General features: G+C 49.8%; 2 protein-coding genes across 6 annotated transcripts in view; one reads left to right on the top strand and one right to left on the bottom strand.

Annotated features, from left to right (window-relative positions):
* NMT1 (N-myristoyltransferase 1) overlaps positions 1–4,480 on the bottom strand; it is a 48,709-nt gene extending 44,229 nt beyond the window's left edge. The window contains exon 1 of one of the 2 annotated variants that reach the window (XR_007720152.1): positions 4,317–4,457. Coding sequence is in view for 1 of the 2 variants with exons in the window: in XM_050763102.1 (XP_050619059.1) it covers positions 4,317–4,447 (131 nt within the window). In the remaining variant the exon portion in view is untranslated. Of the gene's footprint in view, positions 1–4,316 lie in introns of both variants that reach the window. The other variant, XM_050763102.1, reaches the window with a different exon arrangement.
* A 155-nt stretch (positions 4,481–4,635) lies between these two features.
* Positions 4,636–26,536, top strand: part of DCAKD (dephospho-CoA kinase domain containing) — a 31,813-nt gene continuing 9,912 nt past the window's right edge. The window contains exons 1-3 of one of the 4 annotated variants that reach the window (XM_050763161.1): positions 4,636–4,702; positions 25,453–25,683; positions 26,069–26,272. In XM_050763161.1, coding sequence (XP_050619118.1) covers positions 25,572–25,683; positions 26,069–26,272 — 316 coding nt within the window. In that variant the 5' untranslated portion in view covers positions 4,636–4,702; positions 25,453–25,571. Of the gene's footprint in view, positions 4,890–8,488; positions 8,510–25,452; positions 25,684–26,068; positions 26,273–26,536 lie in introns of those variants that run through there. The other 3 variants (XM_050763163.1, XM_050763159.1, XM_050763162.1) reach the window with 3 other exon arrangements.

Here is a 26,536-nt window from a genome sequence, read left to right as displayed (position 1 = left end):
GTAAGCTCTGCCTCCCAGGTTCACGCCACTCTCCTGCCTCAGCCTCCCGAATAGCTGGGACTACAGGCACCCGCCATCATGCCTAGCTAATTTTTTGTATTTTTAGTAGAGATGGGGTTTCACTGTGTTAGCCAGGATGGTCTTGATCTCCTGACCTCGTGATCCACCCGCCTTGGCCTCCCAAAGTTCTGGGATTACAGGTGTGAGCCACCGCGCCCAGCCTCTGTAGGTATTTCATAAAAATTGTAGTAAGGCTTACAATGAGAATTATTTGGGGAGAGAAAACGTGTATGTAAGAAAAATCTGACATCCTCTCACTTGGTGAGGGGAGATAAAACTCCACTAATATTAAGCTAGGTACTTTAATATCTGCCATTCATTCATACAGCAAATATTCACTAATGCCCACTAAGTGCTAGGCATTTTGAAGACACAATCCTGTTTACATGCACCTTACTGTCAGATGAGACAGGTACCAGACACATTAAGAAACATTACCAAATATGTAGTTACATTTATTGTTATGATAAAAGCTACAATACAGCACGTAATAAGAGCAGAGGGACAAGCTGGGAGGTTAGGGAAGATGTGAAGAAAGAGAGGAGGGAGGAAGAGGAGTGCATTCCAGATGTTATCTCATTTAATCCCTATAACTCTGAGTTAAGTACCTTTCCCAAGGTCACAGGACTATTAAGCGTCAGAGCCAAGCTTTGAGATGAGATTTTCAGATCAGAGGCTTGCTCTGTTGCCCAGGCTGGAGTGCAGTGGAGAGCTCTCAGCTCACTGCAACCTCTGCTCCCTGGTTTCAAGCGATTCTCCTGCCTCAGCCTCCCGAGTAGCTGGGATTACAGGTGCCTGCCACTACGCCCAGCTAATTTTTGTATTTTTAGTACAGATGAGGTTTCACTATGCTGACCAGGCTGGTCTCAAACTCCTGACCACAAGTGATCTGCCCACCTCAGCCTCCCAAAGTGCTTGGATTACAGGTGTGAGCCACCGCGCCTGGCCTGAGACCAGATTTAAATGATTCCAAAGTCCATGCTTTTCCATTGTGCCGTGCTACATTTTCCCAAATTGCTGCTTCTCCCCAAAACCATTTCCTCTTAAAGTTCATGTAAAAATGTTGACTCTCCCCCAGATTCTTAGTGCCAGAATTAGACTCTCTCCTCCAGACTAGGCCCTTGGTTTTTCACCGGCTACCTCCAAACTCATTTTCACAGACCTTTAGATTTGGGATGCTAATAAACATAATTTTTTCACCCAGACCATAACCATGCACAGAAACACCACTGCAAACTGTCAACGTTTTTTTAAGGTTATTACTTATTTCTGCTACAAATAAAATAATTTTATTTGGTTTTTTTTTTTTTTTTTTGGAGATGGAGTCTTGCTCTGTTGCCAAGCTGGTGTGCAGTGGCGCGATCTCAGCTCACTTCAACCTCCGCCTCCCAGATTCAGGCGATTCTCCTGCTTCAGCCTCCAGAGTAGCTGGGGCTACAGGTATGCACCACCATGCCCAGCTAATTTTTCTATTATTAATAGAGACTGGATTTCACCATGGTGGCCAGGATGGTCTCAATCTCTTGACCTCATGATCCACCCGTCTCAGCCTCCCAAAGTGATGGGATTACAGGCATGAGCCACTGCACACCACCCTTTTTTTTGAGACAGGTTCTTGCTCTGTTGCCCAGGCTGGAGTGCAGTGGCGCAATCTCAGTTCACTGCAGCCTCCACCTCCCAGGTTCAAGGGATTCTCCTGCTTCAGCCTCCCGAGTAGCTGAGACTACAGGCGTGCACCACCACGTCCAGCTAAACTTTGTATTTTTAGTGGAGACGGGGTTTCACCATGTTGGTCAGGCTGGTCTCGAACTCCTGACCTCAAGTGATCCGCCTGCCTCAGCCTCCCAAAGTGCTGGGATTACAGATGTGAGCTACCATACCAGGCCAATAAAATAATTTTCCGGCACACAGTTTTGCAAAGTGATTCACAGGTTACAGGGCACAAACCTAAGGACACTGGTCAGGACAACAGTTAAGAAGAGAAAAATAAAAGCAACTATAAAAAGAGCAAAGAAAATGCCACACTTTCACTTCTGGAATGACTTTCACATTCACCAACTCTCATCTGTGATTCAGATCTCTACTCAGGAGAGCTTCACTTTCCCTTCTTCCTGTTCCTACTTCCTCTTTCTCAGCTCTTCCATTTTTAGGAACATCAAACTTCAAAACAAGACTTTTATTACATTAGATCTGTTGTGAGTTATAGCAATAAAAACTAAATTTGGCAACCTTCCTATTCCTCTACATTCTTCCTGTGACTTTTTTTTTTTTTTTTTTTTTTTTGAGACAGAGTCTCGCTCTGTAGCCCAGGCTGGAGTGCAGTGGCATGATCTCAGCTCACTGCAAGCTCTGCCTCCTGGGTTCACGCCATTCTCCTGCCTCAGCCTCCTGAGTAGCTGGGACCACAGACACCTACCACCACGCGCGGCTAGTTTTTTTTTGTATTTTTTTAGTAGAGACGGGGTTTCACCGTGTTAGCCAGGATGGTCTCGATCTCCTGACCTCGTGATCCGCCCACCTCGGCCTCCCAAAGTGCTGGGATTACAGGCTTGAGCCACCGCGCCCGGCAATTTTTTGTATTTTTAGGAGGGACAGGGTTTCACAGTGTTAGCCAGGATGGTCTCGATCTCCTGACCTCGTGATCTGCCCGCCTCTGCCTCCCAAAGTGCTGGGATTACAGGCATGAGCCACTGCGCCCAGCCCTTCCTGTGATTTTTAATGCTGGTTGAAGAACATAAAAGCTAGGTAGATCTTTTAACCTAAGATTCACCACAAGCAGTTTATAAACCACTAAATACAGTCATCCTTCACTGAACGTCAGGGATATGTGCTGGGAAATGCATAGGTTAGGTGATTTTTGTCTTGCAGACATCATAGGGTGTACTTACACAAACCTAGATGGTATAGCCTACTAAGTGCCTAGGCTAAACGGTATACATTACAGTAACACGCTATACAGGTTTGTAGCCTAGGAGCAATAGGCTACCGCATGTTACCGAGTACTGCAGGCAACTATAACACAGTGGTAAGTATTTGTGTATCTAAGCATACCTAAACATAGAAAGGATACAATATATGTACTATAATTTTGTGGGACCATCTCTTCTACACAATCCTTGGGCAGCACATGACTGTAATACTTTGTTCTCTCCTCTATACAAGGTATCAGATTTTTTCTTTTTTTTTAAGTTTCTACAAAGACCTCAATCTTCTACCTTTATATCTGGACTACCACCAATACTGCAAACAACAAGCTGGCTACGAAAATCAGACTACCTCAAACTCAGCAAGTTATACACCCAAAAATCTCTCACGACTTTCAGTTTAAAAATATATCTACAAATATAGACAGGAAGATAGGGAGAGACAGCGTGAGTGCCAGTGCCAGGCACTAACCATGTGAAGAAAGATGGATAAGCTGTGGCTTACAGAAGTAAAAACTAATTTGGAAAAAGAATTCAACATTCAAATGCCTGGTACGTTTCTTCATCCCTAGGAACAAATAGTAACTAATGGCAAGACCCTAAAGTACAGGATAGGCAGTATGGAGCCCGAGGATTCCAAATACTCTCCAAGAAGCAACATCGCTCATTTCTTGAAGCCTGGGGCTACTCTGCAAAGTTAACAAGGCAAAGATGTTCGAAGATCTAATTATATTAATATATTGTTCAGGATACTTATGACTGGAGCAATGGAAACCATGTAAATCAAAGCATTATCATATCGTTAATTACATAGGGTTTATAAGGTGAGTTTATATTTTGGGATTCTCTCGTAGTGATATTTTACAATATAATTATATATGCAGTTTGTATAGTCTGATGAATTTCCCCACTGAGAGTGAACTGCTGCGAAATGTTTTATTATTCGTTTATTGCTAGTCACGTTGCTCAAACAACACGTCTATAAGTAACGTTCCCTTTGAACTGTACTGTTACTAGACTGTCCTGTGTTGTACTATCGAAAACCATCGTCCAACATGCTCTTTTCCCAGGACTGGCCTGAAGCACACGAGTGGAACATTGCATAGAACTTTTACATAATAAAAGTACTGAACGTCTCCGGCCCCTAATATCCAGAGCACCCACCCTTGGTAAATGACAAAGGTAGTAACCAATCGCCAGGCAGGATCCTAGTGACTTAGCCAATAAGAATATGAGGGTGGTGCTAGACTAAGCTCCCGGTGACTTCCCCGCACCCCAGAGACCCAGGTTGTGGGAGGCTGGACGGGAATTGGACTCCGAGGATTTCGTTACCCCCGGTTGTAGCTGTTGTCCTCCTCATTCTCGCAATCGCTGCAGTGCTCATGGCCGTTCCCGTTCCCTTCCATCATCTGCAGCAGCGGAGATGCCAGCGGCTTCACTGCTGTCTCACTCTCGTCCGCCATCTTGAGTTGCGAGAGCGGGGCTCCGCGCCCCGCTACATGGGGGGTTCCTATTGGACAAGGGGGATTTGCGCTGCATTCTGGGTTTTGTAGTTTTTCTGGCGAGGGGAGCTGCCACCAGGAGCGACTCTTTCCCAGGAAACTGACTGCAATACCCAGGAATCACCAGGGACGGCTCCGGTAGGGTCAAGGGGCGGGGCCACTAATACCCGGAAGCCTAGGCATTCGGCCACGCTTTGAGGAAAGAAGGGGCGCAAGGTTGGTGGGACCGACCCTTCGGAACCGGGCGGCCGCCTGGCATGCTGGGAGTTGTAGTTCGATGCTGGTTTAGGGTTTCAGGCGTGGAGGTTCCAAAATCCAAGGTTTGATTTCAGCCTGCCCTGGCCAGTGCCTGGGCCGCTGGGAGCCGTTATTGACTGCCGTTAAGGACCGTTACCTTTCCCGGGTAAGTGAAAGGGCCTGAGGCCAGCGGGTGTGACCCGCCTGGAGCCAGAATGCCCCAGGCCTTCTTGGAGTGGGCTTTTCTGCAAGAAGCCGAGTTGACTCCTGGCCGCCTTCCTCACTCGGGAGTCTGGGCAACCCCCGGTCATTGGCAGTTCAAGGTCTTATGAGAGGCAGTGGATTTTTGTGTGCGATGCACTGACCCTAAGCCAGGAGACCCCACTGCTAGGGAGGCAGGGCTCGCCGCATCTTGGCCTCCAGGTACTGATCTTCGCCAAGCTCTTTCGCGCACACATGGGCCCTTTAATTCCCCACAAGAATCTTCCACAACGACTTTTTTTTTTTTTTTTTTTTTTTTAATTTAAATAGGGTTGCCCTCTGTCGCCCAGCCTGGAGTGCAGTGGCTCAAGATCACGCTTCACTGCAATCAAGCTATCCTCCCACCTCAGGCTAATTTTTGTATTTTTTGTAGAGACGAGGGTCTCGCCTTGTTGCCCAGGCTGGACTCGAACTCCTGGGGTACTCCTGGGGTATCTTCCTACCCCAACCCCTCAAAGTGCTGGGATTACAGACGTGAGCCGGGGCACCCAGCCCACATCGACTCTTTCTTTAATAAGTACTGATATGCCAGATTCTGTAGTAAGGCCTTTCATACCTTATCTCATTTAATCCTCTCAACAAGTCTACAATATAGGTCCTATTATTATTATTCACCTTTTTTGTTTTGTTTTATTTTGAGACAGAGTCTCGCTCTGACGCCCAGGCTGGAGTGCAGTGGTGCAATCTCGGCTCACTGCAACCCCCGGGTTCAAGCAATTCTCTTGCCTCTGCCTCCTGAGTAGCTGGGATTAAAGGTGCACGCCACCACACCTGACTAATTTTTGTAATTTTAGTAGAGACAGGGTTTCACCATGTTAGTTAGGCTGGTCTTGAACTCCTGACCTCGTGATCTGCCCACTTCGGCCTCCCAAAGTGCTGGGATTAGAGGAGTGAGCCACCGTGCCTGGCCATATTCACCTTTTTGACGATGAAAAAATGTGGCCCTGAGAGGTTCGTAAATTGCACAATCACATAGCTGGTTAAGTGGCAGATTGGTATACAAATCCGGATCTGTGTGCCCCTAGACCCTCTGAATTCTTTGCCACCATAAAAGTCCCATTTTCTGATACACTATTCACTCAAGGAAATCGGTTACTAAAAGGTAACTGTGACTCCAGTGTGTATTCTATGTCAGGGGAAAAAAGGTAACTGCAATATTTTAATCTGTTTTTACCCTTGATTGAATGTTTCAGTCCCTGAGTCTCACTCTTGTGATTGAGTAATCTCACCTGAATCCCGAGAAGAGCACCCAAAGACATGGTTCCCATTAGTTGAAATTTCCTATTTGGGTTGAGTGTGGTGGGTGATGAGAGGACTAATTCTTACCATCAGAGCGCTCCATGGCCAAAAAGGGAAATGATCTTTGCCTTTGGGAAAGATCTCAACATGGGAAGAATGGCAGGGCGGTAAGAAACAGTTCCCATCTGACTCAGGGAAAGAAAACACAAATAAGGCCGGGCGCGGTGGCTCAAGCCTGTAATCCCAGCACTTTGGGAGGCCGAGACGGGCGGATCACGAGGTCAGGAGATCGAGACCATCCTGGCTAACACGGTGAAACCCCGTCTCTACTAAAAAATACAAAAAACTAGCCGGGGGAGGTGGCGGGCGCCTGTAGTCCCAGCTACTCGGGACGCTGAGGCAGGAGAATGGTGTAAACCCGGGAGGCGGAGCTTGCAATGAGCTGAGATCCGGCCACTGCACTCCAGCCCGGGCGACAGAGAGAGACTCCCTCTCAAAAAAAAAAAAAAAAAAAAAAAAAGAAAACACAAATAAAACACAGAACTAAATATAGTCAACTCTGTTTATATATCAGTGGCATAAACGTAAGTAATTATGATCCAAAGCGGCAGATAATCCTGTCATCTATATTTGACTTTGGAAGGCAGTCAAAGATGCCCACTCAGTCTGAGAACGGTCATCACACTCAACTCTCTGGGGTCCAAGACTGCTGTTCAATGTGATTGTCCTATTTGCAGCTGCAGTGAAGAGGGGGTCAGAGATAAGAATAATAATAATAAAGCCAGGCCAGGTGCGGGGGCTCATGCCAGTAATCCCAGCACTTTGGGAGGCCGGGGTGGATCACCTGAGGTCAGGAGTTCGAGACCAGCCTGGCTAACATGGTGAAACCCCATCTCTACTAAAAATACAAAAATTAGCCTGATGTGCTGGGCATGGTGGCTGACGCCTGTAATCCTAGCACTTTGGGAGGCTGAGGTGGGTGGATCACCTAGGTCAGGAGTTCCAGACCAGCCTGGCCAACATGGTGAAACCCTATCTCTACTAAAAATACAAAATTGGGCCAGGCGTGGTGGCTCACCTGTAATCCCAGCACTTTGGTAGGCCGAGGTGGGCGGATCACTTGAGGTCGGGAGTTCGAGACCAGCCTGACCAACAAGGAGAAACCCCGTCTCTACTAAAAATACAAAAATTAGCCAGGCATGGTGGTGCATGCCTGTAATTCCAGCTACTTGGGAGGCTGAGGCGGGAGAATCACTTGAACCCGGGAGGTAGAGGTTGCGGTGGGCCAAGATCGTGCCATTGCACTCCAGCCTGGGCAACAAGAGCAAAACTCCATCTCAAAAGCAAAAGAAAAAAGAAAAAAAAAGCCGGGTGTGGTGGCACACTCCTGTAGTCCCAGCTACTCGGGAAGCTGTGGCAGGAGAATCACTTGAACCTGGGAGGCAGAGGCTGCAGTGAGCCAAGATCCCGCCACTGCACCCAGCCTGGGCGATAGAGCGAAACTTTGTCTCAAAAAACAAACAAAAAAACCCCCCAACTTCCTGCTCTATGTGAGGCATAACTAGGTAACTATAATTTTTTGTTTCTTTGGCTCACTGCAACCTGCACCTCCCGGGTTCAAGCAATTCTCCTGCCTCAGCCTCCCGTGTAGCTGGGGATTACAGGTGCCCGCCACCATGGCCAGCTAATTTTTGTATTTATAGTAGAGACGGGATTTGGCCATGTTGTCCAGGCTGTGCGGCCTGAGATAATCCCACAAAGTGCTCATGATCACCACTGCCAAGGCTGCATAAGTACTGGGTGGCCGAGCTTTATATCTGAAGTTAGGACCCTGCAGTTTTGCCCCTCTCCTCTCTCTCCTTCCCCGCTCCGGGGAAAGGAAAAGTTACGGCTCCAGGTCGGGGGTTGGGGGACCTCTGTACCGCGTTCCGGGGTCCTCTCCCGCGTCCGCCCGCCCCGCCTCTCCCGCGTCCGCCCGCCCCGCCTCTCCCGCGTCCGCCCGCCCCCCGCCTCCCTCCCGCCTCCCTCCCGCCCCGCCTCCCTCCCTCCCAACCTCCCTCCCTCCCAACCTCCCTCCCTCCCAACCTCCCTCCCTCCCAACCTCCCTCCCTCCCTCCCTCCCTCGCCCGGCCCCGCCCGCCTGCGCGCCCAACCTCTCCCTGCCGCGCCTGCTGGGCGGACGTCCGGTCCGCGCCCCCGAGGTCCCGCCTCGCCCGCTGAGCTGGCCTGTAAGCGCCGCGGAAATTGGGCTAGAGGCGGAGGCCTGGGCCGGGTCAGAGGCGCTGGGTACGTAGCGCGCCGCGCGGGCCGGTGGGAGCCAGCCGGGCCCCGGGGAGGGGGCGGGCCCTGGCCGAGGCTTCTACGCGGGGCTGCCATAGCCCCGGGCGCCCCAGTTTCTCTGCCTAGTGGGGCGTAGGCGCCTCTTTGGAAAGCCTGAGTTACGATGTATTGAGCGCATCGTGTGCGGCCAGCACTAAGGCAAGCAAGCGCTTTTATATCCATGGCCCATTGTCTTGACAGCAACCCTGCCAAGCAAGGTGTTATTTTCTGTTTTAGGGCTGAGGACGCTCAGGAAGGTTTACAGCTAGAAAGGGCTGGAGATTGTGGATTCAAACTCAGGATCAGACCAAAGACACTGCCCTTTAGAGCTTTGCGGGCCGATTAATTCTTGAATCTAGCTTCTGCCACTTCAGTTGTGTAACTTTGGGGTATCTTTCCGACCCCAAGTTTGCTCATCTGAAAAATGGGAATAAAGCTACGGTATCTGTCTCAGAGGGTGGGTGTAAAGTGCTTTGCTGTTGAGCTGAGTGATCATCCCCAATTTTCAGACCTCTCTCCTCCGCTTCCCTCTCCCCCGGGAGGCCGGACAGTTAAGGTTTTAGTGAAGACCCCAGGGACTGGGGCGGCGTGGATCTCCCGCCCACCCACTAGTAAGGGAGGCCGTCGGGCCACCCGTCTCTTCCTTCCCCAGCTCCGCAAAGGAGGTGTTGGCATCTCAGGTGTTTGCTTACAGAGTTTTCAAAGATTTTTCACTCTGTCCCTGAGTTACGGGAAAATGATTCAAACTACCCGAGTGAACTTTGACATTAAGTCTCAATTCTAAAAGTGAAGAAATGGAAGCCTTTGAATATGTTTTATGTCTAAAATGTGTTTGTTTTTGCGGGAGGGAGAGTACTCATTTTACCTAAATAAATCAAGATTGAGTTGGTGTGGCGCAGTGCTGGCATAAGCCTGTGGAAAGGGGTGAAATGCTAGAGATCTGGTGGATGGATAGAAAGTGGACAGGCGGTTTCGGGTGGTTTTTGTCTCAACAGGGGCCTAAATTCCCACCAAATCCTCTTCTGTCTGTCTTCACCAAGGTCTGAATCTGTCCCGCTGGTAAATAACCTTTACAGGGTCTCCGAGCCTCTCTTGGTGCCTGTACCTTAAGGAGAAAAGAAGAGGGCTCATAGCTGAAGGCAGGCAAGCCACGAGCTTAGCTTTGTTTTGAAAATTACCCGATGGGCCGGGCATGGTGGCTCACGCCTGCAATCCCAGCGCTTTGGGAGACAGAGGAGGGTGGATCACCTGAGGTTAGGAGTTCTAACTAAAACTCCATCTAACTAAAAATACAAAAAAATTAGCCGGACGTGATGGTGCATGCCTGTAGTCCCAGCTACTCGGGAGGCTGAGGCAGAAGAATCACTTGAACCCGGGAGGCGGAGGTTGTAGTGAGCTGAGGTCGTGCCACTGCACTCCAACCTGGGCAACAGAGCGAGACTCCGTCTCAAAAAAAAAAAAAAAAGAAAGAAAAGAAAATCACCTGCTGGGAGGCCGAGCGCAGTGGCTCATGCCTGGTAATCCCAGTACTTTGGGAGGCCAAGGCAGGCAGATCACCTGAGGTCAGGAGTTTGAGACCAGCCTGGCCAACATGGTGAAACTCCGTCTCGACTAAAAATACAAAAAAATTAGCTGGGCGTGTTGGCAAGTGCCTGCAATCCCAGCTACTCAGGAGGTCAAGGCAGGAGAATTACTTGAACTCGGGAAGCAGAGGTCGCAGTGAGCCAAGATCATGCCACTGCACTCCAGCCTGGGTGACAAGAACAAGACTCTGTTTCAAAAACAAACAAAAAACGGAAAATAGAAAGAAAATTACCTGCTGGCACAGTTTTAAATTGACAGCTTTAGATTGAAACTTTCAAATTTTTATTTTGAAGGTTACAGAGGATAAAATTTCTGGTTAATTGTGAATGTTGATATTTTAAAATAAAGCTGTTAAAATCCTCATTTAAACTTGCAGGGAAGTCTACGTACCATTTGATTTGATTTCCCCTCATCTTTTGAAAAAAAAAAAGAACCACTTTTTATTTAACCATCGAAATTTCAAATCTTTCTTTTTTCCTTTTTTTTTTTTTTTCTGAGATGGGATCTTGCTGTGTTGTTCAAGCTGGAGTGCAGTGGCATTCACCAGTTACTGCAACCTTGACCTGCTGAGCTCAATCCTCCCACCTCAGCTGCCAAAGTAGCTAAGACTACAGGTGTCTGTCACCACGTATGGCTGATTATTCTTTTTATTTTTAGTAGAGACGAGGTCTTGCTATGTTGCACAGGCTGACTCCTGGTCTCAAGTGATCATCCCATCTCAGCCTCCAAAAGTGCTGGGATTAGAGGTGTGAGCCACCATGCTTGGCCCTTTTTCCTTCTTGAACTCGTATTTCTACTTTGTTTCCTCACAGAAGTTTTTTCTAATGTAATAGTTTTTGGTTTTTTTTGAGACAGGGTCTCCATCTGTCACCCAGGCTGGAGTGCAGTGGCGGGATCACAGCTCACTGCAGTCTTGACCTCTTGGGCTCAAGCAATACTCCCACCTTAGCTTCCCCAGTAGCTGGGACTGCGGTTTTCGCCACCATGCTCGGCCAATTTTTTTTTTTTTTCAAATGAAAGCAAGATTGTTAGATAAGTAATGGAATAAAGAATGGCTACGCCATAGGCAGAACACCCCTGAGGGCTGCTGGCTGGCTATTTTTATGGTTCTTTCTTTCTTTCTGAGACAGAGTCTGTCTCACTGTGTCACCAGGCTGGAGTGCAGTGGTACAGTCTTGGCTCACTGCAGCCTCTACCTCCCAGGTTCAAATGCTTCTCAAGCCTCAGCCTCCTGAGTAGCTGGGATTACAGGTGCACGCCACCACGCCTGGCTAATTTTTGTTTTGTTTTTCTTTGAGACAGAGTCTTGCTCTGTCACCCAGGCTGGAGTGCAGTGGCACAATCTTGGCTCACTACAACCTCCGCCTCCCGGGTTTAAGCAATTCTTCTGCCTCAGCCTCCCAAATAGCTGGGACTACAGGCATGCACCACCATGCCCGGCTAATTTTTGTATTTTTAGTAGAGACAGGGTTTCATCATATTGACCAGGCAGGTCTCAAACTCCCGACCTCGTGATCCGCCCGCCTTGGACTGCCAAAGTGCTGGGATTACAGGCGTGACCACCGTGCCTGGCCTAATTTTTGTATTTTTAGTAGAGATGGGCTTTCGCCATATTGGCCAGGCAGGCTGGTCTCAAACTCCTGGCCTCAAGTGATCTGCCTACATCAGCCTCCCAGAGTGCTGGGATTCCAGCTAATTTTTTTTTTTTTTCAGTTTTTTTGTAGAGACAGAGTCTCACTATGTTGCCCAGGCTGGTCTTGAACTCCTGGGCTCAAGTGATCCTCCTGCCTTGACTTCCCAAAGTGCTGGGATTATATGCATGAGACACTGTGCCTGACCATGTAATAATACATTTTATGCCTGAAAGCCTTTGGTTTATCATCCTATTTCTCTGCAACAAAAATACATACAAAATTAAACTTTTTAAAAATTGTGTTATGAGTATTAAATGTTTCTTTTTGATTGAGTTGTCACAATTATAAAATACACAATTGATAAAAACAACGTAAACAAAGTTTTGAGTATTTCTCTTAATAAGCTAAGTGGGCCAGGCATGGTGGCTCATGCTTGTAATCTCAACACTTTGGGAGGCCAGGGCAGGCAGATTGCTTCAGCTCAGGTGTTTGAGACTAGCCAGGGGCCAGGCGTGGTGGCTCACACCTGTAATCCCAGCACTTTGGGAGGCCAAGGTGGATGGATCACAAGTTTAGGAGTTCAAGACCAGCCTGACCAACATGGTGAAGCCCCGTCTCTACTAAAGATACAAAAGTTAGGCGGGTGTGGTGGCGTGTGCCTGTAATCCCAGCTACTGGGGAGGCTGAGGCAGGAGAATCATTTGAACCCGGGAGGCAGAGGTTGCAGTGAGCCAAGATCGCGCCACTGCATTCCAGCCTGGGCGACAGGGTGAGACTCCGTCTCAAAAAAAAAAAAAGAAAGAAAAATAAAGAGAGAGACTAGCCAGGGCAACACAGCAAAACCTCATCTCTACAAAAAATTTTTAAAAATTAGCTGGGCATGTTGGTGCATGCCTGTAGTCCCAGCTACTTGGGAGGCTGAAGTGGGAGAATCACCTGAGCCCAGGAGGGTTGAAACTTCACTGAGCTGTGATCACACCACTGCATTCCAGCCTAGACAATGGAGTGAGACTCTGTCTTAAAAAAAAAATAAGCTGGGTGGAGCTTTTTTAAACTCACGTGTCTATCCATGTTTATTTGTATATTTACTAGAATGAGCAGAGTGCTTTTTTTTTCTTTGGCTGTAACCATTGAAAAAGTTTCTTCATGTAAATTAAATACACAGGAGTTGAAGGCGTTTTGTTTCAGCAATATCACTCAGTTCTTTGAACACCTTCTGAATTGTGGGCTGAATAATCACATCCGATTATTAATCTGTCAGTCCCCAGTTCTTTTAGGTCCTCCTTTAACTTTCTTGAAGGCCAAGGTTTAGAAACCACCTGACTCATGCAAGGATTTTTCCTTAGTCACTGTAGGCAGTCACTTTCTTAGCATGAATACTGACCTTTTGAATTGCCCTTTCTGGTGCCTAGGGGATTTTCACCGTGTGGGACCACACACCTCAGTATGATTTAGCATGGTGGGTGGTTATGCCTTTCTCTGAAACATGGGAGATGGGTGAGTGTGAAGGAGGAGCTGGGTAGGAGAGCCAGTGGGAATTGAGTTGGAAATTTATGACACTGAAACTCTGCCTTTGTGCCCCTTGGAAAATCTTCATGCTTCCCCTAGGTGTTCCCATTCTCCTGTGTGTAGGCCACCTGGCACTACTGTGGGCAAACATAGAGCTTCTTTTTCTTTTTCTTTTTTTTTTTTGAGACGGAATCTTGCTCTGTCACACAGGCTGGAATGCAATGGCACAACCTCGGCTCACTGCAACCTCTACCTCCTGGGTTCAAGCAATTCTCCTGCCTCAGCCTCCCGAGTAGCTGGGACTACAGGCACGCACCACCACACCTGGCTAATTTTTGTATTTTTGGTAGAGATAGGGTTTCACTATATTGGCCAGACTGGTCTTGAACTCCTGACCTTGTGATCCATCCTCCTCGGCCTCCCAAAGTGCTGGGATTACAGGTGTGAGCCACCGCGCTGGGCCAGAACTTCTTATAACTTTCATTTCCTCACTTTGAGAAAGTGCTGCTCTTACACTCTAGTTCCTGCCTGCTGGGAAACTCAGCTTCCTAGGCATTCTCTCTCACAGTTTCCTCATCTTTTAGCTCAATATATTGTCAGTCCAGGAATGTGGAGGTGGGAAGTAATGTGGAAAGGTTTTGTGATTCTTATTTTAAAATAGTTAATGTTGCCTGGCACAGTGGCTTACGCCTGTAATCCTAGCACTTTGGGAGGTTGAGGCGAGTGGATCACTTGAGGTCAGGAGTTCAAAACCAGCCTGGCCAACATGGTGAAACCCCGTCTCTACTAAAAACACAAAACAAATTAGCCGGGTGTGGTGGCAGGTGCCTGTAATCCCAGCTACTCGGGAGGCTAAGGCAGGTAGAGGTTGAACCCAGGAGGTAGAGGTTACAGTGAGCTGAAATCGCGCCACTGCCTTCCAGCCTGGGTAACAGAGCGAGACTCCATCTAAAAAAACAAAACAAAACAAAACAAAAGTTACTGTTGAGTTCCAGCTTGCCCATGAGCTGAATATTTTGCTGCATGGTTTATGTATTAATTCAACAAGTATCTTTTTTTTTTTTTGAGACGGAGTCTTGCTCTGTTGCCCAGGCTGGAGTGCAGTGGTGCAATCTTTGCTCACTGCAGCCTCCCCTTCCTGGTTTAAGTGATTCTCCTGCCTCAGCCTCCTGAGTAGCTGGGACTACAGGCACATGCCACACCTGGCTAATTTTTGTATTTTTAGTAGAGACAGGATTTCACTATGTTGGCCAGGCTGGTCCCAAACTCCTGACCTCAGGTGATCCGCCTGCCTCAGCCTCCCAAAGTGCTGGGATTACAGGTGTGAGCCACTGCACCCGGCCACTTGCCACAGCTTTTAAGTGGATTCCAGCCAGTTCCAGACAGGGGTTGGGTTCAGCGGGACAGGACCTGACAGTCTCTGATGGGGGAAGATTGGGCAGAGAGGGGAGTGAATGGGGCAGTCCTCTGGGGAAGAGCCTTGTCTGGGACTGTGGGGACATTGAGACACAGGCCTGAGGGCAGTGATCTAGAGGGGAGTGGTTGGAGATGCTGGGAGGACATAGCAGCGTCTTTCTTGAGGCTCCTGTAGGACTCTCCATGGACTTGGCTTGTAGCCACGGAGATGGGAACTGTTAGAGGGCTGTGAGCAGAGGCCTGACATGATGCGACTTGCATTTCAAAGGGTCACACTAGCTGCTTTGTTAGGAACAGACTATTGGGGAGCAAAGGTGCAGCAGGAAGTGGCTCAGAGGCTGCTGTAGGGATTCAGCAGCGAGATGGTGGCACTCATGCACCAGAGGGCTTCTGGGTGGGCTGTGCAGGTGGGAAGTAGCGCTGGCTGGGCACTGCGGGTTGGATGAAGGGTATGAGAGAGGCCAGGAGTACTCCAAGGCTTTTGGCCTATACAAGTGGAAGGAGGGAGGTGCTCTTTAGGGAAACAGTGTTATGAGAAAAACCCAGAATAGTATAGAAAAACATTCCCCCAAATCGGGAGGGAGCCGAGAGACCAAAGAATGATTCGAACGAGTCCAGCGTGGCGAGTAGGTGAGCGGATTAGGACTTAAATGCACGGCACTCCTCGGTGACAGCAGGACAGCTCTGGGCATCTGTGCCTCCTCCCATCTCCAGGCTGCCTTTAAGCTAATTTTCTGGCTCTTTGCCTCCTGTGTGTGTGATGAGACTGTTTTCTTTGCTATGTGCCCAGCTATGCCCTAGGATGTTTGGGTTCTCAGGGAACCTGCTTCTCGGCTGGGCACCATGGCCTTGGCTTACCGCCCAGCCTGCAGGGTTCAAACAGCGCACATACACCCGTAAGTAACCCATCACACTACAAATGGAGTAGACTGCAGTGGCTGTGACATGTCACACAGTGAGTTGGGGAAGATGAGGTGACTGTGACCTATGTCACCTCATTTAATCCTGACATGACCCCATGAGTAGTCATTACAAATCTTTTTTTTTTTTTGAGACAGAGTCTCACTCTGTCACCCAGGCTGGAGTGCAGTGGCACAATCTCAGCTCACTGCAACCTCTGCCTCCCAGGTTCAAGCGCAAATCCTATTTTATACTCAAGGAAAGAGAAGCTCAGAATGCGGAAATAAATTGCCTACAGCCATACAGCTAGTTAAGGGACAGAGCTAATCCCAACCAAGGTCCCTTTGATTCTGAACCCTCTGAGAACGTGCAGTCGCTGTGATCCTTTTTTTGCATAAATGGCAACAAAGTAGTCCAGTCCAAACAGCCTCCCTGCCCATTCATGAAAGCTGGAGTGCCGGTTTGTGCCTGGAGAGTGCTCAAGTAGTGAAGAGAGACCTGTCCCCTCCCTGCCCTTGGTGTTGGCAAAGGGAGCAGGGAGGAGGCAGAGGGAGGCAGATGCCAGCTCCTTTCTTTGTGGCTCTCTCCAGGTAACTAGCAGCCTGGAGGAGGTGGTGGCTTAATGGGCCTAGCCCATGAAGAGAACTTGGACTTGAAGGTTTAAACAACAACCTCTCACCAATAATGAAAGATTAGGAGTGGGGAAGCCGTATATAAAAATAGCACTTAATAGTTAACTGGCAAACAATTTATTTTTGCAACTACTGGTTCCTCGAGAAATAATTGGGTCCCAAGGCAGGGAATGACTCATTTTCATGAATGATTATATTGATCATTGGTGCAAAACAGATACACCCCCTTAGGAGAGCAGTTCTCTCTGGCTGGTCAGGCGGGCCCAGTGTGAAATCCTGAGAGGCGGCAAGGGGAGGAGGACAGGGGCTGCAAACCAAGGGAGCCAGGTCCTGGCCCGGCACATGCAGGAGTGGGACTGTTGAATGGGAGATGAGAAGCAACAGAATTTGCCTCCAACATAACTCCTGAGCTCTCGCAAAGGAAGAAGGTGACAGAGCGAGACCCGTCTCAAAGAAGAGAAAAAAAAGTCATATGAACAGAAATAAAAGTCCAAAGCATGACGAGTCTAAAGGAGGGAAAGTAAATGGAGTGATGAGAGATGGCAGGGGCCTCATTTGGGTTGGGGGATTGGATGAGGCTGCTCCAGGGGATGTGACTTGCTTCAGGTCCTGGCTCAGACAATGATGTGCCTGTCACTCTTTTTCTTTCTTTTTTTTTTTTTTTTTTTTTTTGAAGTCAGGGTCTTGTTCTGCACCCAGGCTGGAGTGCAATGGTACAGTCATGGCTTACTGCAGCCTCCAACTCCTGGGCTCAAGCAATTCTCCCACCTCAGCCTCTCGAGTAGCTGGGACTACAGACACATGCCATCATGCCCAGCTAATTTTTTTCTTTATTTTAAGAGACAAGATCTTGCTTTGTTGCCCAGGCTGGCCTCTAACTTCTGGGCTCCAGTGATCCTCCCACCTTGGCCTCCCAAAGTGCTGTGATTGCAGGCGTGAGCCACCATGCACGGCCCACCACTGCTCTTGATACCCTTACCCACTTACCACCACCACACTTACTGGTACTGTGAGTTAATATTGTTTTACCCATTCCCCCCATTCTCTCCCACCTCCCCCCACTCCTTCCCGTGCCTGGTGTCTGATTGGTTGACACAGTCAGTACAGGGTGACTGAAGAGGAGTTAGCCCTGAGGTGAGTCTGGCAGAGGGAACACCGCCATAGAGCCTTTGGGGTCAAAAGGAGCCCGCATGTTCAGGGACAGAAGGAAGATCAGTGTGACAGGCACCAGGCATGGAGAGGGAGTGAATGAGGGAGTCATACAGGGCCTGGAGACCCCTGTAAAGGGCCAGGAGGAGGCGGGAGAAGGCAGTGAAGGTTTCAGATGGGAGTGACATGATCAGATGACTCCTTTAAACCATGACCCTGGCTACCTTGGGGAGAAGCCAGGCAGGGACCAGGTCATGAGGCTACTGGAGTGGTCCGGGCACAGGTGCTGGTGGCTTAGGCTAACAGAATGGGCCTAGTGGGATTAGAACTTGGCCAGACCTCCCAGAGCAGTAGAGCTTTATTTAGCCCATTAATTTTTCCCTAAGAGAAACACTGCCGGGGAGATTCTAAGACAGACCATTCTCTGAATATACTTACTCTTCTCGGGGCTACTGGGCCCAAGAAGTAAAAACTGAAAGGCAATCTGGAGACACCTGATGCAGAAGAGCCCACCATTATGGAGCACAATAGAATCTGATCGTCATTTCACAGGCCTTAGAGCTTCACTGCAGATTTGGGGCGCAGGCACCAGCTCTAACCCAAACTCCTTGCCCTTTTCTTTGCACCCTGCTGCCTTTCACTGACATGGAGAATGAGGAAAAGAAAGGATAGGGTGTGGCTTCCCTGGGATCCGAGGCCTGCTTTTCCTTCTGGCTCCTCCTTGGCTGATGAATCCCATACCTGGGATTGGTTCCAGAATCCAGCTTCCATTTCTCCTGCACAGGGCATTGGCTCCTTCTCTGTTACTGTGGCTTGGTGTTGTCCTTCCTCTTCCAGCCAAGCCAGCTCTGTGAACAGCTTTTGGTGTTGAGGAGGAAGATTCCCAGCCGCCAACAGTAATGTCATCCCTTGGTTTGCCAGGGGAGCTTTTTTTTTTTTTTGAGATGGAGTTTCATTCACTCTTGTTGCCCAGGCTGGAGTGCAGTGGCGCAATCTCAGCTGACCGCAACCTCCGCCTCCTGGGTTCAAGCGATTCCCCTGCCTCAGCCTCCTGAATAGCTGGGATTACAGGCGTGTGCCACCACACCTAGCTAATTTTTGTATTTTTAGTAGAGACAGGGTTTCGCCATGTTGGCCAGGCTGGTCTCAAACTCCTGGTCTCAAGTGATCCACCCACCCTGGCCTCCCAAAGTGCTGAGATTACAGGCCACTGCGCCCGGCCCCAGGGGAGCATTTATTGACCGCTCCCAGGAGAGCTCTGAACCACTGAAGAGGAGGAAGAAGTCACCAGTGTGACTCCCAGCCTCCTCGGGGAGCCGCGCCGTTCTTGGTGCTGAAAGTCCAGCCCCTCTCACTCACAAGTGTGGGGACTGAGGCTCAGAGGAAGGAAGGCACCCGGGGCTCACCTGTTTCTTTTTTTTTTTTTTTTTTTTGAGGCGGAGTCTCGCTCTGTCGCCCAGGCTGGAGTGCAGTGGCGCGATCTCGGCTCACTGCAAGCTCCGCCTCCCGGGTTCCCGCCATTCACCTCAGCCTCCCGAGTAGCTGGGACTACAGGCGCCGCCACCACACCCGGCTAATTTTTTTTGTATTTTTAGTGGAGACGGGGTTTCATTGTGTTAGCCAGGATGGTCTCGATCTCCTGACCTCGTGATCCGCCCGTCTCGGCCTCCCAAAGTGCTGGGATTACAGGCTTGAGCCACCGCGCCCAGCCTCACCTGTTTCTTGTATGGAGTCCTTACCACCCTGGGCCAGGCTGGAGAGAAGACTTCCTGCAGTGACAGAATTCAGAGACGAGGACCCAGGACTTTCCACTTCCAGTCCACAGCCTTTCATTTTAGCCGTGGTTCTAGGCCTAACTGATTCAGATTCAGTGGGCTGGGATAGATGGAACCTGGGTGTCTGTATCTTTTGTAAGTTTCACATTAAATTCAGATTATAGCCAGGTTTAGCACTTGCTGTGAGGAATGTACTGCCTCTGTGTAAGCGGCAGTGGAATGTGGGAAGCCAGATCGGATTCTGTAGAATGATGACTTGACCAGAGCAGGAAGAGGGTCATGAACACAGGTGATCAAAGGTGGTCGTTTGTTCATGTGGGCTTGACAAGGGAGCTGCCGGCAGGTCTAGGTGGGACTTGGAGGCCGCTGGGTACCTAAGCCTCCATTTCCTCCTTACTGAGCTTTGGGAGGACCGTGGGCTGCAGCTTCCTCCCTGGCAGATCCCAGCAGATCTGTGCGCAGCCAAGTGAGTGGGAAGGCACTCATACAGCAGGCCCAGGGCCAGCACCACGTGACCATTCCTGCTCACCTGTCAGCGCTCTGTTCTTAGATGTTTTCATCTGGTACTATCTAGCGCTCCAGTTTTCCCAAGGGGCAAGACTTTTATTTTCCTCTGGTTATCCAAGAGGTCCCTGGCACCGTTCCTGCAGAGCACAGAGGAGCTCGGTGGATGGTTAGTGAAGGAATGAGCTACAGAGGGGCTCGTTGGACAGGAACAGCTGTTACTTGTCGAGGCCCTTGAAGTTGGGGACCCGGAGCCTCCCGGGGCGTGTGCTCCTTCATCCCCTTGGCCTTCCTGACAGAGGCCAAACAGCTGTTGGTCTGTTTCCACAGATGCTCGGTCAAGGCACTGAGAAGGGAAGATACTCATTAGGTAACCCAGGAGGCTGGAATTTACATCTGTGCTCTGGCCATTGTCCACACATCCCCTCACCCCCCATTCTGCAGGAAGAAAACAGTATGATAATCAAGAAATTATTTATCTTTGGCTCTGAATTGATTTGCCTACAAACAGATTCATCTTCCTTACTTTGTCTCATTAGTCTAAAGGTAAATTAATTTTTCATTCCTTGAGTACTTTAAAGGCAGGGGTCTAGACTAGGGGTTAGGAGCCCTGAATTCCATCCAGCCTTTGCTAATAGCTGTTGGTGGGAAGTTCCCTCCCTTCTCTGGTCCTCAGTCTCCACTGCTGTAAAAGAAGAGTTAGAATTTATCCTGAGCCCTGTTACACATCAGAACTGCCTGGGCAGACGGATCACCTGAGGTCAGGAGTTCGAGCCAGCCAGGCCAACATGGTGAAACCTCGTCTCTATTAAAAATACAAAAAAGTCAGCCAGGCATAGAGGCGCATGCCTGTAATCCTAGCTACTCGGGAGGCTGAGGCAGGACAATCTCTTGAACCCAAGAGGCAGAGGTTGCAGTGAGCCCAGATTGCACCGCCAATCTGGGGACCAGAGAGAGACTCTTGTCTCAAGAAAAGAAAAAAAAAAAAAAGAACTGTCCAGGCAGCTCCATCCCCAGAGATTCAGATTTAATAGGTATCAGGAGGGACCTGGGCATCTGTGTACAGGGGGATGGATGGTCTTCCAGCTCCTTCAGCTGAACCTGGCAAGGTTGGATGACCTAGTAACTGTCGCTTGCTTGCAGAGACGAGAGATCAGGGCCCTGTGGAAACCTGGCCCTTGCCTGTTCGCTAGTCCTGGCCTAGTCTGAAGTCCCATTCCCATTCCTCCAGACTGGGCTTTGGTGGAGAGAAACAGACTGTCATTACTTTAGGGACAATAGTAGGGTGCGAATTAAAAAAGCTTTTGCGGGCTGGGCACGGTGGCTCACGCCTGTAATCCCAGCACTTTGGGAGGCTGAGGCGGGCGGATCACAAGGTCAGGAGATCAAGACCATCCTGGCTAACCCGGTGAAACCCTGTCTCTACTAAAAATACAAAAAAAATTGCCGAGCATGGTGGCGGTGCCTATAGTCCCAGTTAGTCAGGAGGTTGAGGCAGGAGAATGGTGTGAACCTGGGAGGCGGAGCTTACAATGAACTGAGATTGCGCCGCTGTGCTCCAAGCTGGGCAACAGAGCAAGACTCCGTCTCAAAAAAAAAAAAAAGGCTCTTGAGGCTGGATGTGGTGGTTCACGCTTGTAATCCCAGTACTTTGGGAGGCTGAGGTGGGTGGATCACCTGAGGTCAGGAGTTCGAGACCAGCCATGGCCAACATGGTGAAACCCCATCTCTACTAAAAATAGAAAAACTAACTGGGCATGGTGGCAGCTGCCTGTAATCCCAACTACTTGGGAGTCTGAGGCAGGAGAATCGCTTGTACCCGGGAGGCAGAGGTTGCAGTGAGCTGAGATGCACCATTGCACTCCAACGTGGGCAACAGCAAGAGTGAAATTCCATCTCAAAAAAAAAAAAAGTTCTTTCTAGATTTTCTATTTGAAAACTTCAGCTGAGTGGCTGACATTTTGTTTGTTTGTTTTGTTTGTTTGTTTTTACAACTGAACCCTGTCCTTTTTGTGACCCGGAGGGAGATCACCAGCCTCAGAGAGATTGAGGAGAAATTATTGTTTTTAATAGAGAGAGCCTTGCTATGTTGCCCAGGCTGGCCTCGAACTCCTGGTCTCAAGCAATCCTCCTGCCTCAGCCTCCCAAAGCACTGGGATTACAGGCGTGAGCACCGTGCGTGGCCTAGAAATGATTGTTAAATAGTTGAATAATGTAGCTAGGTCTGTCCATTTGGATGATGACTCCGTGGTGGATAGTTTCCTCTTTCCACCTCTGGCTTTCCGGGGTGAGAATGAGCAGTGGCAGATTTCAATTTCTAGGTTGGTCCCCTGCTGCCCCAAGCCAAGCACCAACTCAGCCACATCCAAGCAGCTGCCTCCCCTGTCATTTGGTGCGTCCTCACGGGAGGCAAACTCATTTCAGTGTAAGCTCAAGCAAAGTGTCATTAGGACAGTAAGTCTGCTGCTTAACAGCAACAAAAAAAGTCCTATGACAGATTTCACAGTCCTGGAGAAGTGATTTGAGGCTGAAGGAAGGGTGGGAGAGACCTGCCCTTTGATTTAATTGCTTCCAGCCTGGGAACAAAGTCCACAACATGGTAACCTCATTTACTCCAGAAAATGCACCATGACTTTTTAAAAGTCTACGGTGTGATAGTCTGAGGTTGGAGGAATAGGGACATGATTTCATGAAAGTCTTTTTTTTTTTTTCTTTCTATGCCTTGCAATGGAACTGTAACTCCTACTTTTCACCCTGTATCACTATCCTCACTTCCATTTTTGGAACATTTAGCATTTATCAAGCAACATTCCATGGACTGCAGATGCATTTTCTTTTTCTTTTTTTTTTCTCTGAGACAGAGTCTCGCTCTGTCACCCAGGCTGGAGTGCAGGGGCGTGATCTCGGCTCACTGCACCCTCCACCTCCCAGGTTCAAGCGATTCTCGTGCCTCAGGCTCTTGAGTAGCTGGGATTACAGGCGCCCACTACCATGCCCAGCTAATTTTTGTATTTTTAGTAGAGATGGGGTTTCACCATCTTGGCCAGGCTGGTCTTGAACTCCTGACCTCAGGTGATCCACCCACTGTGGCCTCCCGAAGTGCTGAGATTACAGGCGTGAGCCGCCGTGCCCGGCCTGCATATGCATTTTCTCATTCAGTCTGCACAACAACCCTATGAGGCAGTCTTTATTTTTTTTGAGATAGAGTCTCTGTCACCCAGGCTGGAGCGCAGGGGAGTGATGTCGGCTCACTTCAACCTCCGCCTCCCAGGTTCAAGCGATTCTCCTGCCTCAGCCTCCCAAGTAGCTGGGATTTCAGGTGCGTGCCACCACAGTCAGCTAATTTTTGTATTTTTAGTAGAGATGGGGTTTCGCCATGTTGGCCAGGCTGGTCTCAGACTCCTGACCTCAGGTAATCTGCCCGCGTTGGCCTCCCAAAGTGCTGGGATTATAGACTTGAGCTACCACTCCGAGCCTTTTTTTTTTTTTTTTGACAGAGTCTCGCTCTGTCACCCAGGCTTGAGTGCAAGGGCGAGATCTCCGCTTACTGCAACCTCTGCCTCCTGGGTTCAAGCAGTTCTCCTGCCTCAGCCTCTCGAGTAGCTGGGATCACAGGCACCTGCCACCACACCCAGCTAATTTTTCTATGTTTAGTAGAAATGAGGTTTCACCACATTACCCAGGCTGGTCTCAAACTCCTGAGCTCAAGCGATCGCCCATCTCGGCCTCCCAAAGTGTTGGGATTACAGGCTTGAGCCACTGTGCCTGGTTTTTTTTCTATCTTTCTTTTTTTTTTTTTTTTTTTGAGACGGAGTCTTGCTCTGTTGCCCAGGCTGGAGTGCAATGGCACGATCTCAGCTTACTGCAACCTCCACCTCCTGGGTTCGAGCGATTCTCCTGTGTCAGCCTCCCAGGCAGCTGGGACTACAGGCGCGTGCCACCATGCCCGGTTAACTTTTTGTATTTTTAGTAGAGACAGGATTTCACCATGTTAGCCAGGATGGTCTCCATCTCCTGACCTTGTGATCTGCCTGCCTCGGCCTCCTGAAGTGCTGGGATTACAGGCGTGAGCCATCGCGCCCAGCCAAGGCAGTCTTATGATCCATAAAACCTCATTTTATGGATGAGAAAACTAAGGTTCAGGGAGGCAAGCGGCTTGCCTGGGGTTGCAGCACATGTGAGTGGAGGAGCTGGGTGTGAAGAAGCCATGCCCCAACCTTTGTGCTTTGCTGCTGCTTCTTGGTTTGAGGGAGCCACAAACCACGACGCCAGCTCAAAGTCACACCCCCAGCATCGCCCAGCCTCCAGGCCTTTCCCTCACATTCCTTCTTGGCAAGACTGGTACTTTTCTAAACCTCAGTCTTAGTGGCTGCCGAGCCACTACTTGCGGCTCAGTTCCCCATCTGGGCCACTTATTGGTTGAAGAAGAGGATTGTGCGTCTCCATCTAGACCAGCCACCCAGGCAGTCCTTGTGCTGGCATTGAAGGGGAAGTGATCCATGGGACCTTCTGTGGGGAGGAGGCTTTGGAGCAAAAGAGGGCCCAAGCACCTGGACTCTTTTGTGGTCTCTCCTGCAACTTCCGTGGATGGCTGCAGGCAGGCCATTTCTTCCCTTTGAGCCTCAGTCTCGTAGACCAGAAAGTAAAGGTCAAGGGGACCTGTGGGTATCTGAAGAGTGCCATGGGTCCATCGCAGAGAGAGACAGGTGTCTCCTTCCTCTAGGAAGTTGGCCTCCAACGAGTTCCTGCCTTGTCCAGAAAGCATGCTGCCTAACAGCATCCGAACTTGCCCTGCCTGTTCAGCATTTTGATTGCTGAATTGATACTGTTCGTTTGCCTTTTTTTTTTTTTTTTTTGAGAAGGAATCTGGCTCTGTCACCCAGGCTGGAGTGCAGTGGCAGGAACTCAACTTACTGCAATTTCCACCTCCGAGGTTCAAGCGATCCTCTTGCCTCAGCCTTCTGAGTAACTAGAATTCTAGGTGCACACCACCACACCCAGCTAAGTTTTGTATTTTTGTATTTTTTGGTTTTTTTGAGGCGGAGTCTCGCTCAGTCGCCCAGGCTGGAGTGCAGTGGCTCAATCTCAGCTCACTGCAAGCTCCGCCTCCTGGGTTCACACCATTCTCCTAACTCAGCCTCCCAAGTAGCTGGGACTACAGGTGCCTGCCACTATGCCCAGCTAATTTATTAATAAAAATAATTTTTTTTGAGACAGAGTCTCGCTCTGTTGCCCAGTCTGGAGTGCAGTGGCCTGATCTCAGCTCACTGCAAGCTCTGCGTCCTGGGTTTATGCCATTCTCCTGCCTCAGCCTCCCGAGTAGCTGGGACTACAGGCGCCCGCCACCTCGCCCGGCCAGTTTTTTGTGTTTTTTAGTAGAGACCGGGTTTCACCATGTTAGCCAGGATGGTCTTGATCTCCTGACCTCGTGATCCACCCGTCTCAGCCTCCCAAAGTGCTGGGATTACAGGCTTGAGCTGCCGCACCAGGCCGCTAATTTTTTTTGTAAATTTTTGTATTTTTAGTAGAGATGGGGTTTCACCATGTTGGCCAGGCTGGTCTCAAACTCCTGACCTCAGGTGATCCACCCACCTCGGCCTCCCAAAGTGCTGGGATTTGCCTTCTTTGTGAGTGTTTTAAAAGAATACTGGAGACCTTTCCTGGAGAGTTTCTCCTCTCCAGATGGCTCCAGAGCACCCCACGCTCAGGACATGTCCCTGCCCAGCCAAGCTATCTCCTTTTACTTCCTTTGCCTCCTCTCTCCCAATTATTGGCCCAAACTGATCAGGGCCTCTGGCCTCTCCCAGGCAGGTTCTTCTGGCACTCCTCTGGTGGACTGCCCCCATCGGCCACGCTTGCCCTGCTCTCCAGTGATTCTGTGGCTCCTGGCTCCATAGTCTCGCGGACAGCTATCTTTCCTGGGAAGATGTTCCTGGTGGGCCTGACAGGGGGCATTGCCTCAGGCAAGAGCTCAGTGATCCAGGTGTTCCAGCAGCTGGGCTGTGCAGTGATTGACGTGGACGTCATGGCCCGGCATGGTGAGTTGGAGGGGCAGGTTGGGGGTCCATGCACAGCAGCTCCCCGTGCTTCCGGCCTTCTGCCACACCTCCCTTTTTATAAGTCTCAGAGGAGGGGAAGGCTCCTGTCAACCCTGGTCTGACTTCTGTCCCTGCCCCATGTTTGCCATCTCTGCTCTTCTATTTACTTTTCCCTTTTTAGAAACCCCCCAGCTCTGCCCCATTACCAGCACAAGGGATCGTGTACACTCTGCTCTTCCTTCACTGCTTTCTCTCCCCTCATTTTGCTTTTACTCCACCTGAAAGAAGCACCCAAGTTCCCCTATCATTTTGCCCCTGGTCACTGAGGTCCTCTGGCTGGCCCTGAGGCTCCAGGGAGTGACCCAGCTTTTTCCTCCTGCCACAGTTGTGCAGCCAGGATACCCTGCTCACCGGCGCATCGTAGAGGCCTTCGGCACTGAGGTCTTGCTGGAGAACGGCGACATAAATCGCAAGGTCCTGGGGGATCTGATCTTTAACCAACCTGACCGGCGGCAGCTGCTCAACGCCATCACCCACCCTGAGATCCGCAAGGAGATGATGAAGGAGACCTTCAAGTACTTCCTCCGGGGTGAGTGCCGGGGCCTGGGGCAGGGTTGGGGGCAACACCCTCTCCTTCCAGGGCCAGGGCCCTTCTCCTCTGCAGAAAGTTTGGCCAGGGTAGGGGAGCTGGTTATCCCAGCTGATGAGTTCATACTGCTTACTGGCACCCCCTCCACGCAGAGCCCCGTACCAGCCCCAGAGGAAAGAAGCACGTGCCCTCAGCTCTTAAGGAGGATGACAGTTTAAAGAGAAGAGACACATGAGGCTTTCGAGCCATAAGCCCAGGAAGTAA

The sequence above is a fragment of the Macaca thibetana genome, chromosome 16 (assembly GCF_024542745.1).
Source record: "Macaca thibetana thibetana isolate TM-01 chromosome 16, ASM2454274v1, whole genome shotgun sequence".
Taxonomy (NCBI): domain Eukaryota; kingdom Metazoa; phylum Chordata; class Mammalia; order Primates; family Cercopithecidae; genus Macaca; species Macaca thibetana.
Note: the sequence above shows the minus strand (reverse complement) of the source record. Positions and strands in the feature narration are given on the sequence as shown.